Source organism: Thalassophryne amazonica, chromosome 5 (assembly GCF_902500255.1).
Source record: "Thalassophryne amazonica chromosome 5, fThaAma1.1, whole genome shotgun sequence".
In the NCBI taxonomy this organism is placed as follows: domain Eukaryota; kingdom Metazoa; phylum Chordata; class Actinopteri; order Batrachoidiformes; family Batrachoididae; genus Thalassophryne; species Thalassophryne amazonica.
In genome coordinates, this window is record NC_047107.1 from 96,684,046 (window position 1) to 96,699,282 (window position 15,237).

The 15,237-nt window shown below is 40.6% G+C and overlaps 1 protein-coding gene across 1 annotated transcript; it reads right to left on the reverse strand.

The window, feature by feature from the left end:
- Positions 1-9,084: 9,084 nt before the first annotated feature.
- LOC117509983 (gamma-crystallin M2-like) lies at positions 9,085-14,958 on the reverse strand. Its single transcript, XM_034169591.1, is given in 3 exon segments — positions 9,085-9,384; positions 9,476-9,759; positions 14,814-14,958. Coding segments are annotated over 3 exon segments (708 nt in total). The 3' UTR covers positions 9,085-9,105.
- Positions 14,959-15,237: the final 279 nt, after the last annotated feature.

Sequence of the window (15,237 nt, forward strand, 5' to 3'; positions counted from 1 at the left end):
AGCTATATAAATGAAAATAAATTGAAAAAATAAACTGAAGTTAAAATTCCTGGACTTGTGGATTATGGTTACTTTCAAAAGGTGGTAATGGACCAGTTGTCTTCTTGGGTGGTTGCCATCCAGGACCTAAGGCAGTTCTGTGGTGCTGACCTGACCGGACTACAAAGGTAGTCGATAGGAGGGAAGGATCTCAATAAGAAAAATAATAAAATTATATGAGAAAAGCACAAATGCACACATGATGCTTGGTGTTTGCGTTATGACAGGTGATCTGATTTTACTCTAAAACAAACCTTCCTTTGGTTTTATATAACACAAAAGTACAAAATTACCTCCATATAATTTGAAGCCCCAAAAATACCAATTTCATTCTTTGCCATTTCAAAATGAGTGCATCATTGAATAAATTCTCCATCTCAGCAGCATCTCATGCTGTGGATGAGTGATTTTCTTGTGTGTGTGTGTGTGTGTGTGTTTGTGTGTGTGTGTGTGTGTATGTGTCCCAAGAGGCCAAGATCAGGTGAGATAATGGAAACCTGCCAAAAACGGGGCTCTGATTTTGAGAATCCTCCCTTAGGTTACAAGACAACGAACTATACGAAGCTTTGATCTGCGTTCATATTCAGGCAGAATAACGATGGTTCTTTGACTGGTGCTAATGATGTCTGTGGTGCGTAAGCATGCTGCAGGGGGGGATTTGGAACCACACAATTAATGAGTTTTTATTTATTTTGCTGTATCCTCCTCCTACGCACCTCAGTACACAGAATAATACAGAGCATCGTAGAGTGTGTTAAGAATCAGACTCCTTTACAGCTTTATTGGGTTAATTATCGACCCCTCATGAGGTTCATCACACAAGACAAAGAGATGCTTCTGTTTCAGTTTAAAAAAAAAAATTCCGTATTACCTTTCTTTTTTACAATATTTGGAATGTGCCTGTTTGCTGAGGTGGTGTTGTTCTGAAAGAGTCTAATTATCTTTGGTATTTTTTGTTTTAACTGACTTTCCCCCTCCACATGGTGTATTTGAAACCAGTCACATCTTCATTGTGGAGTGGAGTAGAGAAGGAACAGATCAAATCTTGGCTTGAGTCACCCATGTGCATTCTGGGAAACTGTAGCTGAATGCACATGTTCTTTTAAAAAAGAAACAGCCTGTATAAGCGATGATTTGCATTGAAAATAATATGAGCAAAGCCCCCCAAAAGCTGAAGGTTTTTAGACATGCTTATCCTCAGAAGCATTTACTGAAACTAAAGTGTGAAGGACCTACGTAAATGAGATGATAAGGACTTTCCAAGAATATGAGATGCAAAAAAAACAAAAACAACAACAACAACAACAAAAAAAAAACAACTTAAAATAGCAGGGGGTTAAGAAGGATGTAGTTGGGGAGAATCTGGGCAGCAAGCTGAAGTTTTTAGCCATGCTAATGCTCCCCAGAAGCATTTACTGAAACTAAAGTGTGAAGGACCTATGTAAATGAGATGATAAGGACTTTCATATGAGATGCAAAAAAAAACAAAAACAAACAAACAAAAAAAAAACCAACTTAAAATAGCAGGGGGTTAAGAAGGATGTAGTTGGGGGGAATCTGGGCAGCAAGCTGAAGTTTTTAGCCATGCTAATGCTCCCCAGAAGCATTTACTGAAACTAAAGTGTGAAGGACCTACATAAATGAGATGATAAGGACTTTCCAAGCATATGAGATGCAAAAAAAAAAAAAAAAAAAAACTTAAAATAGCAGGGGGTTAAGAAGGATGTAGTTGGGGGAAATCTGGGCAGCAAGCTGAAGGTTTTAGCCATGCTAATGCTCCCCAGAAGCATTTACTGAAGCTAAAGTGTGAAGGACCTATGTAAATGAGATGATGAGGACTTTCCAAGCATATGAGATGTAAATAAAGAAAAAATGCTTAAAATAGCAGGGGGTTAAGAAGGATGTAGTTGGGGGGAGTCTGGCGGCAAGCTGAAGGTTTTAGCCATGCTAATGCTCCCCAGAAGCATTTACTGAAAAAAGTCTGAAGGTCCTAAATGACATGGTGATATGCTGAAGAGCTCCGCTCATTCATGTACGTGATATATACATGTTTAGCCCAGTCTCACGTTTTTTTGTCCTCCCGTCACAAAATTATTGAAATTTTCATGAGGTTTTTTTTTTATCAATCAATCAATTTCAATCAATTTTTTTTATATAGCGCCAAATCACAACAAACAGTTGCCCCAAGGCACTTTATATTGTAAGGCAAGGCCATACAATAATTATGTAAAACCCCAACGGTCAAAACGACCCCCTGTGAGCAAGCACTTGGCTACAGTGGGAAGGAAAAACTCCCTTTTAACAGGAAGAAACCTCCAGCAGAACCAGGCTCAGGGAGGGGCAGTCTTCTGCTGGGACTGGTTGGGGCTGAGGGAGAGAACCAGGAAAAAGACATGCTGTGGAGGGGAGCAGAGATCGATCACTAATGATTAAATGCAGAGTGGTGCATACAGAGCAAAAAGAGAAAGAAACAATGCATCATGGGAACCCCCCAGCAGTCTACGTCTTTTTTATACTCACTATTACTAACCCTACTCCTACCCCCAACCCTAACCTTAACCAAACCTAACCCTACTCCTTCCCCTAACCCTAACCATAACCACGCCAACTTTTAATTACATGCAGCATCACGGAATGAATTAGAATGAATTTGTGCTCCCATGACGAAAGTTTTTCACTTTTCATTACAATATGACAAACCAATAGATGAATGTATATTTTGTGCTGCTGAATCATGACAATCCGTAAGACTGGGTTGTACATATTATTTACATTATAGTTTGTCCAATTCTGATATTAGACAGAAGCCCCCATGGACTATAATGCTGTAAAAGAAACATCTATCTGCTGCAGCCAGGTGAAGTGTGGATGTTCCCTTGGCCTTCTATAGCCACTGGTGTCCTCAACACTCGGGTACCTGCACGCTGGATCATGCACAGAGAAACTGACCACAGGGCCAAAATACACTCAACAAAAATATAAACGCAACACTTTTGGTTTTGCTCCCATTTTGTATGAGATGAACTCAAAGATCTAAAACTTTTTCCACATACACAATATCACCATTTCCCTCAAATATTGTTCACAAACCAGTCTAAATCTGTGATAGTGAGCACTTCTCCTTTGCTGAGATAATCCATCCCACCTCACAGGTGTGCCATATCAAGATGCTGATTAGACACCATGATTAGTGCACAGGTGTGCCTTAGACTGCCCACAATAAAAGGCCACTCTGAAAGGTGCAGTTTTGTTTTATTGGGGGGGATACCAGTCAGTATCTGGTGTGACCACCATTTGCCTCATGCAGTGCAACACATCTCCTTCGCATAGAGTTGATCAGGTTGTCAATTGTGACCTGTGGAATGTTGGTCCACTCCTCTTCAATGGCTGTGCGAAGTTGCTGGATATTGGCAGGAACTGGTACACGCTGTCGTATACGCCGGTCCAGAGCATCCCAAACATGCTCAATGGGTGACATGTCCGGTGAGTATGCCGGCCATGCAAGAACTGGAACATTTTCAGCTTCCAAGAATTGTGTACAGATCCTTGCAACATGGGGCCGTGCATTATCCTGCTGCAACATGAGGTGATGTTCTTGGATGTATGGCACAACAATGGGCCTCAGGATCTCGTCACGGTATCTCTGTGCATTCAAAACGGCATCAATAAAATGCACCTGTGTTCTTTGTCCATAACAGACGCCTGCCCATACCATAACCCCACCGCCACGTGGTCTGCGGTTGTGAGGCTGGTTGGATGTACTGCCAAATTCTCTGAAACGCCTTTGGAGACGGCTTATGGTAGAGAAATGAACATTCAATACACGAGCAACAGCTCTGGTTGACATTCCTGCTGTCAGCATGCCAATTGCACTGCACGCTCCCTCAAATCTTGCGACATCTGTGGCATTGTGCTGTGTGATAAAACTGCACCTTTCAGAGTGGCCTTTTATTGTGGACAGTCTAAGGCACACCTGTGCACTAATCATGGTGTCTAATCAGCATCTTGATATGGCACACCTGTGAGGTGGGATGGATTATCTCAGCAAAGGAGAAGTGCTCACTATCACAGATTTCGACTGGTTTGTGAACAATATTTGAGGGAAATGGTGATATTGTGTATGTGGAAAAAGTTTTAGATCTTTGAGTTCATCTCATACAAAATGGGAGCAAAACCAAAAGTGTTGCGTTTATATTTTTGTTGAGTGGTACTTCTCATTTGAGTGACAAGAAGTAACCACTCACTTGACAGAAAGTCATTGCAATCATACCCAGGAACATTAGGTCACTCATAGTTAGCATTCAAGTCTCCCAACCATAGAATAAAACAAGCACCACCAGAACCCAATAGATTTGTAGCTTCATTCTCCTGCAAAGATATGAGCATCTCCAAACACTTCTGCCCAGTGGCCAAAGTTCAAAACTTTGCCAGTGTTTTCCGCTCAGTAAATCCTGATTTTCACTTTCTGTGTTGGTAATACTTCTCGAACTTCTGTGATAATTCTGTACTAACCTAAACCACAGACTCAGACGTGCACAGCATTAAACCTTAATCCATCTGTCCCACTTCAGAGCAACTTTCTAAAAGTCATAATGACTGATAGAGCCACTGGCTGAGAAGTGTGTCCTTTAACAGTATCAGTCACATCACTTTCTAAACACAATGCCCTTCATATGTCTGTGTCGGACAGCAAGTCCCAGTCCACCTCTTACTCATTACGCATATGTCTCATTTTCCATTTCAGACAGGAGATAGCATAGAACTGCACACAAAAGCACTATTTCCAGCCTCTTCTGCTCATCTCGTCTAAAAGTCTAATGAGAGCAGATCAAATATAACTGACACTGAGGGGAGACAAAGAGAGGTATAGCTCTGGGTGAGGGATGAAGTGAGGTAGAACAATACAATGGGCTTGAATGTGCGGTCACATGCGGCGTACGGAGCAACAGTGAATGCAGATGACTGTAATGAGGGATTAAGTGGTGGATTATAGGTCTTTATTAAGATGTTTCTGATCCTCATTAGGATGATTCTTACATCGATTTCTCCTCGTTCACCGGATTGGATGTTCTCTGGAGGAAGACGAGAGAGGAAAAAAGCACGAAAGAATCCAAAACAAAGATGGAATGATGAGCCTTTACAATCTTCCACTGAGGCACGTTTCAATATTTCTTTTACTTGTTATAATTTAGATATGCTAGAACTGTGGTTTGTAGGGGTTAGCTTATTGACTTTTTTATCAAGCTAATGATAGGTTACCAGGTGTTCTAAAACAGATGTTAAAATATGTAAATTGTCATAGATGATGCAAAAGGCAGTTTCAGGTGTAACTAGCCAATTTCTTTACCTGTGGCTTTAAATGCAAAGAAGCTGGTGCTCCCTTTGGAAAGAGGGTGTCAGTGGTGGTGGGTGAGAGACCTAATGGTCTGTGAGTCTCTTGGGAAAATATCACATTTTAAATGAATAGCATATTCTGAATTCAAAGTGTTTCTTATACTGTTTAAAAATTACTCCAAAGTCTAGTAGAACATCTGACCTTCAGAGACAGCAGAGGCTGAACAAACCATTCTGAAATGAGACAGTCCAACCTACAGAGTGTTTTGCCATTGCGTCATTAGGTTTTCCCACCTCTTCCCCAGTCACTTGGCCATCTTGTCCGCTGCACATGACAAACTAGTGTAGTGGATGCATCTTATACTTTAGTAATAATTTTCCTAAATTATACTTTGCTTTTACTTATTTATACTTTACTTATTTTTACAATTGTACATGCCAAAAGTGTCCTTTTTAAAAACTGTATCAACCATTTTGCCTTGGTCCAAGTTTCTGATGTCACACATGAGTCAAAACAGGTTGAATTCCATATACACTCAACAAAAATATAAACGCAACACTTTTGGTTTTGCTCCCATTTTGTATGAGATGAACTCAAAGATCTAAAACTTTTTCCACATACACAATATCACCATTTCCCTCAAATATTGTTCACAAACCAGTCTAAATCTGTGATAGTGAGCACTTCTCCTTTGCTGAGATAATCCATCCCACCTCACAGGTGTGCCATACCAAGATGCTGATTAGACACCATGATTAGTGCACAGGTGTGCCTTAGACTGCCCACAATAAAAGGCCACTCTGAAAGGTGCAGTTTTGTTTTATTGGGGGGGATACCAGTCAGTATCTGGTGTGACCACCATTTGCCTCATGCAGTGCAACACATCTCCTTCACATAGAGTTGATCAGGTTGTCAATTGTGCCCTGTGGAATGTTGGTCCACTCCTCTTCAATGGCTGTGCGAAGTTGCTGGATATTGGCAGGAACTGGTACACGCTGTCGTATACGCCGGTCCAGAGCATCCCAAACATGCTCAATGGGTGACATGTCCGGTGAGTATGCCGGCCATGCAAGAACTGGGACATTTTCAGCTTCCAAGAATTGTGTACAGATCCTTGCAACATGGGGCCGTGCATTATCCTGCTGCAACATGAGGTGACGTTCTTGGATGTATGGCAAACAATGGGCCTCAGGATCTCGTCACGGTATCTCTGTGCATTCAAAATGCCATCAATAAAATGCACCTGTGTTCTTCATCCATAACAGACGCCTGCCCATACCATAACCCCACCGCCACCATGGGCCACTCGATCCACAACATTGACATCAGAAAACCGCTCATCCACATGACACCCCTGAACAGTGTGAACCGGGATTCATCCATGAAGAGAACACCTCTCCAACGTGCCAGCGAATGTGAGCATTTGCCCACTCAAGTCGGTTACGACGACGAACTGGAGTCAGGTCGAGACCCCAATGAGGACGATGAGCATGCAGATGAGCTTCCCTGAGACGGTTTCTGACAGGTTTCTGTCTCAGACGATCTTGGAGGTGAACATGCTGGATGTGGAGGTCCTGGGCTGGTGTGGTTACACGTGGTCTGCGGCTGTGACGCTGGTTGGATGTACTGCCAAATTCTCTGAAACCCCTTTGGAGATGGCTTATGGTAGAGAAATGAACATTCAATACACGAGCAACAGCTCTGGTTGACATTCCTGCTGTCAGCATGCCAACTGCACGCTCCCTCAAATCTTGCAACATCTGTGGCATTGTGCTGTGTGATAAAACTGCACCTTTCAGAGTGGCCTTTTATTGTGGGCAGTCTAAGGCACACCTGTGCACTAATCATGGTGTCTAATCAGCATCTTGATATGGCACACCTGTGAGGTGGGATGGATTATCTCAGCAAAGGAGAAGTGCTCACTATCACAGATTTAGACTGGTTTGTGAACAATATTTGAGGGAAATGGTGATATTGTGTATGTGGAAAAAGTTTTAGATCTTTGATTTCATCTCATACAAAATGGGAGCAAAACCAAAAGTGTTGTGTTTATATTTTTGTTGAGTGTAGAATGAGTTCAAACCAGAGGAGGGGCTCTCTTTGAACTGAGACCAGCAGTGACTCCTGGGACCTTCCATTGTTCTGGTTATTTTTATTGTGGTTTATGCTTGTTGTCATTTTGTGACCTTGTTGAGACCTCTGTGGACCTCAAACAATGTGGATTTAGATTTAACAAAAATTGCCACGGTTACTGTACACAGTGTAAATAATTTAATAACATTTGTCTTGTGTTGTTGTTTGCTGTTTGTTTACATCAGGGGTGGCCAAGTTCAGTCCTCGAGAGCCACATTCCTGACACTCTTAGTTGTCTCCCTGCTCCAACACACCTGAATCCAATGAAAGACTCGTTAGAAGACTTTTAATGAGCCTTTCATTGGATTCAGGAACAGGGAGACAACTAGGAGTGTCAGGAATGTGGCTCTCGAGGACCGAACTTGGCCACCCCTGGTTTACATGATGCTGGTGTATAGGTCACAGGAGCTATTATTAACACTGTAGACTTTGTATTGTCAATATTGTAGCTAAAACTGCTACCTTGGTGTCAGAAGTGGGATTTGCGGACTCTTGAAAAATGGACAGAGGAACTGAGGAGGTGGAGATAATCTTTATTTGAGCAGCTAATGGGAGAAAGAGACCCACATACTGGACTGTCCTGTAGTTTTGCTAGAAAAAAAAAAAAAAATTCTCACGAGAAGTCAATATTGTCTATCTGAAATGTCCCTAAAAGTCACTAAATTATGTGATGATGTAATCACATCTAAACTGCATATGGCAGGAAGCTGAACAGCTGAGAGTATGTTGGAACTGCATTCTTTTCTCTTGAAAAGGTTGGATTGTTTTGTTTGCTTGTTGGTTGCAGTTTTTGTTTTGTTGTTTTTTCATAGGGTGGGGGTAAAGAAGATGGGTGGGGACTATATAGCAATAAGTTTGTTGTTCATTTACTTGTTTGCTGTTTTTTTGATATATTAGATTCAACTATGTATTTACCAAGTGACCAGGTTGTGTGAAATAAAAGTTGTCAGATTTGTCGCTCATTACTAGATGGTAATTTTTAGTCACTAGACAATGTTAACTGGCAATGCTGATGGTTTAAGTGTACTATGGATCCAGCGCCCCCCTTGAGGCTGGAAGAAAGGCTGCAGCTATAATGATGATCAGCTGGAAGCAAACCAGCTCAGACATAGCCCTAACCATAACCTATGACCTTAAGCATAACCTAAACAGACAAGCCCAGTCTGGGAGCACGTACAAGTGTTGTGTGTCACTGCATCCGTGGCAGCATGGAACCAGACTGGGTCCTGGATAACAACCATGTACATAAGTGGAAGTAACTGCGAATTCCGAGTTTTCTTAAAACTCAAAACTCCTTGTATACCTTGGCACCACCCTGTATTCTGCAGTGGTCCAATTATGATAAAATGATCTGTATTTCTACGTAGATGTCATGAGATAAAAAGGCAAAAATGATATCCTGTAGCACTTATACCTTTTTCCTTCTCCTCTTGTTCATTAGAAAGAAAGACACAATTTGCCTTACTTGCCTTAGTTGCCAACTGTATAAATATAAGATGTACTACTTTTTGGAACACTGCAGTTTAAGACAGGAAAGAAATAACAAAAAACATGACAGTATCTCAGTTGGGGACAAATTTATTTAGTGCAAATTGGGTCTAATACCAGGAATCCGAGATGCGCCTCATGCTCATGAACCTCATGCCGCTCCAGCCCATGTTCATGAAGCTCCTGTACTCGCCCGGCCTGAAGTACATCATCCTTCCTCTGTAGTGGGGCTGCTCGTACATCAGCCAGTGGCCGTCCATCACATGGCAGGACATGCAATTTGACATACGGTAACGGTCCATGATGTTGTCACAGTCATCCATCAGTTCATACATCTGACCTCCAAAGTTCTCCCTCTCATAGATCCTCATCCTGTAGGATCCCCTGTACTGTGGTGCAGAAAGGACAGCGTTTAACCCAAACATGCTGTGAGTCTCACCATCTGTTCCACAATTGATTTTGTAAAGCGTTCCATCTTACCATGGGGATCATACGGCAGGATCTGATGCAGTCATTCATGCCCATCATGCTCATGTAGTCGGAATACTCGCCCCGCCTCAGAAAATACTGGTTTCCCATGTAGTTGGTGCGGTCATAGACCATGAAGCAACCTCTCTCCACCCTGCAGGAGTGGCACCTGCTCAGGTAGGAGGACATGTCAGCACAGTCACCCATACACTCATAGGAACGACCCTGGAAGTTCCTGTCCTCGTAGAAGATGATCTAAAAGACAGGCAAAGCTTGGTTGGACGCCTGTGTATAAGCTACATAAGAAGCACTGCTAACAGGTGTCCAAATTCAATACTGCTTCTGGTGACAAAAATCTGATTTTACACTTTACTCTTCTTGTCCACAGATGGAAGGACCAAATGGTGGAGATTCAAACTTTTTCCTGGATACAGGATGAAGCCCAAATTACACACTTAAGTTTCAAATTTGCACCAAGCTGACAAACATCAGTAAAAGAAACTTTTGCAGGTTTTGTGATAGACACGTTCCCTAGGCTTTGAAAAAGCCAGGCATGAACCTGTTAAAACTGCAGTGAGCGAATGAACTGTCAACACAACAATGATGAAGTCGAGTGCAACTCCCCCGAGGCCATAACGAGTCCAAGTCATGGGTCTCTGAGGCCAAGGCCGAGTCACAACAACTCCAGGCCGAGGCCAAGTATTACACAAAGTCTATCACAGTTGCCACAGCCCGTTCCCATGCATAATTTCAAACCACAGACAAGTGAGTCGGATACCGCTGTACATAATCTTTAGCGTACTTTTGTGACACTGTGTTGGGATGACAGAAATTAATATGTTACCTGGGTGAAGGAATATAATAAGGCTGTTCTGGAAGACTTTTACACATTAGTAGTTGTAGATGTAGCATAACGTGTCTATCTGTGTGTGCAGTACTGTGGTGATGAGAACACAATGCATTCAAGCATTGTGGACATAGACCATCATATGCGCAAAGTTACCGTGACGGGCGCTTTTCTTTTATTTCTAAAACCGAGGTCTGGTGGGCTACAACAGCTGCTTTTATTCACACAGTTCATACAAGCACAAATACAGAACTGTGTGACTTCAGGGTATGATTAACACAAAGCTCCAACCAAATGCAACTGCAAAACTGCCATAAAAAATGATCGTTTCAGGTGTTCTATTTTTAAAGCCATGGTCATGCATGAATCACAATCCTCGGACCTTCTGCACTGGAAGCCCTGGAGATTTTGGTGGCATCACCGGACTAGTAATAGCAGAATGGAAGCCACTGCGGAGCTTACCCGACTCATGTTCATCCCGGTGGAAGTCATTTTGCTGCTGCTGCTGCTGGAGCTGCTGCTGTTCCTGCTCTTGCGCCAAACTGTGCCCTACCTGTTTTAACCCCTTCCTTTTATACCTACCCCACAGTGAAACCCTTTTGTCTAAAACCCCTGAGCCAGCAGCGACTCCATAGAAATGCAGAGAATATGGCTAGCGACACCAAACTTCCAGGGGCCGGTGGGCTCAGAAATCTTTTCACTGACTATTTGTCATACAACATGGGGTCACACAAAAGTAATGCTGAAAGGGTTAACATTTAGCTGTTAGCCTTTACATTGACAGTGTTTTTTTCAGAGTGGCATCCACTTTTGTCAGCAACAATGTTTTCCATTTGTTTATTTTTGGTTTCTTTTGTCACTTGTTGAATTGTGGAGTACTTTGTGAAATGTTTGTATCTCTGTAAGTTTCAGGAAAATGCTGCATTACACGCCTACAGTACATGTACAGTCCTGGTAACAATTATTGGTACAGGATTTAAAATATAACACAATACTAAAATACCCTCACAAGTATGAGCATTGTCTTCTTTATAATTTGCAGTTGTTTAATTGGCATCCCACTGTGAATCACTGTGTGATTCCAGAATGTTTTTAGAAGCTTAGACATTACACCTCAACAGTTTTTAGAAGAAGAACTCAACCCTTTTATTTACTCTTAATTACGTAATTTTTTTAATGTTAGCTTACTGTCTTAAAGGATTTATAAACTGTTTAGGTTATTGTTGTCATATACACACACTACTATTATCATTAATATTATCATTATTACTGTTATTATTCTATTTTTACTTCTATTTTGTCATTTGATTTTGAAATGGACCACAGTGGAAATAAGTGTTTTAATTTTCTTGCATTTTCCATGTATTTTTAACATATTTACAATTATGTTATGTACTTACCCTGAACTTACTAAATAAAATCACACACTTGCGCTTTTAATATATTGATGATTTACTACCCCCTGCTGGACTGGCGTGTGAGTCCAGAATGTAAATATCAGTGTCCATTTGTTCAGTGTTGTTAGCTAATATATGTAGCTTCTATAAAAATATTAGTCTTATCAACGTTCTGTTTTGGCGCTGTTCATCCTTGACCCAAATGGCAAATATCAGCTCTCCCCAGTTTGTGCGTGGTTAAAATTGCACACACGCATGCACAGCTGTTTGTTTTACTGCAATACGCAGATACTTTTAATCTGACAAAAAGAGATGGTGGTGGAAGACATTAAAAGCAGTACATATTTCATTCATGTGCCAACATAACACTTAACATCACTCGTATTGACAGCAACATATCAATCAATCAATCAAACAACTTTATTAATCCCACAAGGGGAAAATTTCATTTGAGCAGTCTGTAAAAAAAAAAAAAGCAACAAAAAAAACACAATAACATAACAACATATAACAACAGCAAAACTAATAAAAACAAATAAAAGCTGACTTGAGTTAAAATGGATAGCAAGAATAAATAAATAAATAAATAAATAAATAAAACATGGCAGGCCTATGGAGCATTTAAAAGTCGAATCACCGAAGGGATAAACGACTTTAAAAAATGGTTGGTTTTACACACCGGGGAAGCATAACGGCGTCCTGAAGGAAGCAGAGAAAACTCCCCTAAAAGAACATGACCTGACAATGATAAGATGCTGTCAGCCTTCTGGAGGATCTGTTGATTACAGAAAGAGTGTAAGTCTCTTTGTTTCACTCTTATAACACTTATCTAAACTGACTAAACCAACTGAACTACAAAAGCACAATAAATCAATGACACTAACAACACTATTAAATTAACATCAACCACAACAGCAACATTTAAAACCACCAAACCCCAAACTAGCTACTATTGCTCATTTCTCCCAAAATACTTGTCTTATCAACTTTCCGTTTTCACAGCATTCATTCTTGGCACAAAACACATAAGCATGCCAAATGGCAAATGTCAGCCTGATTGAAAAGGCTACGTGTGTCTGTCTGTCTGTCCGGGATAAACTCCCAAAGTATAATATGTAGCCCTAAAAACTATATATATTCTGAATCATGACATAGGGAACAAACTGGTACCATTTTTTTAAAAGTTGAACTGAAAATTACCCCCAAAATAGCCATTTATGTAAGACCATACAGTGTTGTACCATGTGCTTTTCATGCTGTCACTTCTGTCTGTCTTTCTGTCTGTCCGGGATAAACTCCGAAACTATAATATGTAGCCCTAAAAACTATATATATTCTGAATCCTCATGACATGGGGAACAAACTGGTACCATTTTTAAAAAGTTGAACTGAAAATTACCCCCAAAATAGCCGGTTGAGGGTATGACCAGGCAGATTCAAATTTCCAGCCCTGTATATGTGTTGGCCATCTCTATTTATTTAATCCCTTTCTACAGCACACTCAGCACACTCAGCAAAACAACAACATGCTTAGGCCGAGGCTGTGGGTATGACCAGGCAGATTCAAATTTCCAGCCAAACAACAACATGCTTAGGCTGAGGCTGTGGGTATGACCACATATTTCCAGCCCAGTATATGTGTTGGCCATCTCTGTTTATTTAATCCCTTTCTTCAGGTACTTTATGTTCTCAACTGTTAAGCACCTGACTGTCCTGTACAACCCAGTTTGCCTTCCTGTCTGAATACATTAATTTTATATTTGTAAAATTGCAATGTAAAAACAGTGAAATACACCACTACCTCAATTTTGATTCATTGATATTTACATTTACTGTTACCTACCTTTTGTGTGTAATTTTGTTATAAATTTGACTGCAAAACAAAGTCTGCATGAAGGACTTCAAATGTGTCTGTCTTTTAACCAAGTATTTCCACTTAGTTTGGGGAGTCCACTTCTTATAGTTCTGCTGGACAAACTTTAGCCCATTAACTATTATATTTATAATACATCATCAATACCCCAGCTAGTTTATATATATATATATATATATATATATATATATATATATATATATATATATATATATATATATATATATATATATATATATATTATACATTTATTGTTATTTACATTAGTTAAGATCCTTTTGTCTTACCTATAATTTGTACAATAAAACCCCTCTATCAGTCAATCAATCAATCCATCATAAACAATATTTACATTTTATGAGTTTTTGACAAAAGCGGCAGTTAGCTTTAAGCTAGCGGAAGTTAGTGTGCACGCTGACACCTGCAAAATGTCATTTAATTCATTCTAGAGGTGTTATCAGGTTACCAAAACACTGTTTTCAGTTTTAAAAGTATTTATTTCTCACTAGCATTTACATAATATATGACAAAGAGGTTATATTTACAAACAATATTGAGTTTGCAGCTACCTACCAGCCTATGATGTCATCACGCAAATGTCCGCTAAATGTCTTGTAAATGACTTCAGAGGCGTTATTAGGTTCCAAAAACAGCGTTTTCAGTTTTATAAGTGTTTATTTCTCACTAGCTTTTACAGAATATGTGAGAAACATGCCCTATAAACACATAAATTAAGTGTTTATACAGAGACCAGCTACTGACATCACGGTGCCACTCTACTCTAATGGGCTGTCACCTCTGCCACTCAAAAAACAAAAACAAACAAACAAAAAAAAGAACAGATTGAAACAGAATGTGACTTTTTACCTTACCTCTTATAGTGGAACAGATATGTGGATGAATAGTGACTTTGACAATAAAAGCATTAAATTTGGCACAGTATTTGAGCATACCTTAAAGATTATTTTTTTGGCTATAGGGGGCATCATAGAGGCAGCCATTTTCCAAGATGGCCGCCCAGTCGCGGTTTTTGATGCGGGTGAAGCGGGCAGCTTCCCGGGGCGCATTTTTTTCATGACACACAGTGGGCAGCACAGACACTTAAGAAAAAATAAATAATCATCACCTGCATTGCAAAGCGGTGATCATATGACTGTGTGGAGAATTAGCAAATTGGTGCCGCCTCCCTGCAGCTGTAGGTGCTCCCGTTTGCTGAGCTACACAGAACAGAACCAGTGTAAAAGGTTTGGTGGTTGTTTCCTGCATTGTCCTCCCCTGTGCTCTGCTCCCCTTTGACTCCGGACAGATCATCCTGCAGTGCTCCCGTTTCTCCGCTGTTCCACTCAGCAGGATCCTGCTGTCTGGTGGCAAAGTCCATGTAAGACGCAGCACAGAAACAGAACTCTGCGCCCAGAACAGGCGTTTGAAAGCGAACAGATAAGAATGCAATAACGGGTTCGAATTTCATCAGAGAGGACAAACTGCCCACTCATGGAAAAAAAGTTTGCAGAAGGAGAGCCTGCTTATTGATGGTTTAGAAATTGAGCTGAGTTCACATTCAGAGCTGAAGTCACTTGAATCTGACCTTGTTTTTTGTGTGCCTAATGTGATGCAGTGTACACTTTAACAAATTACAACATATATGTACTTAATCTAA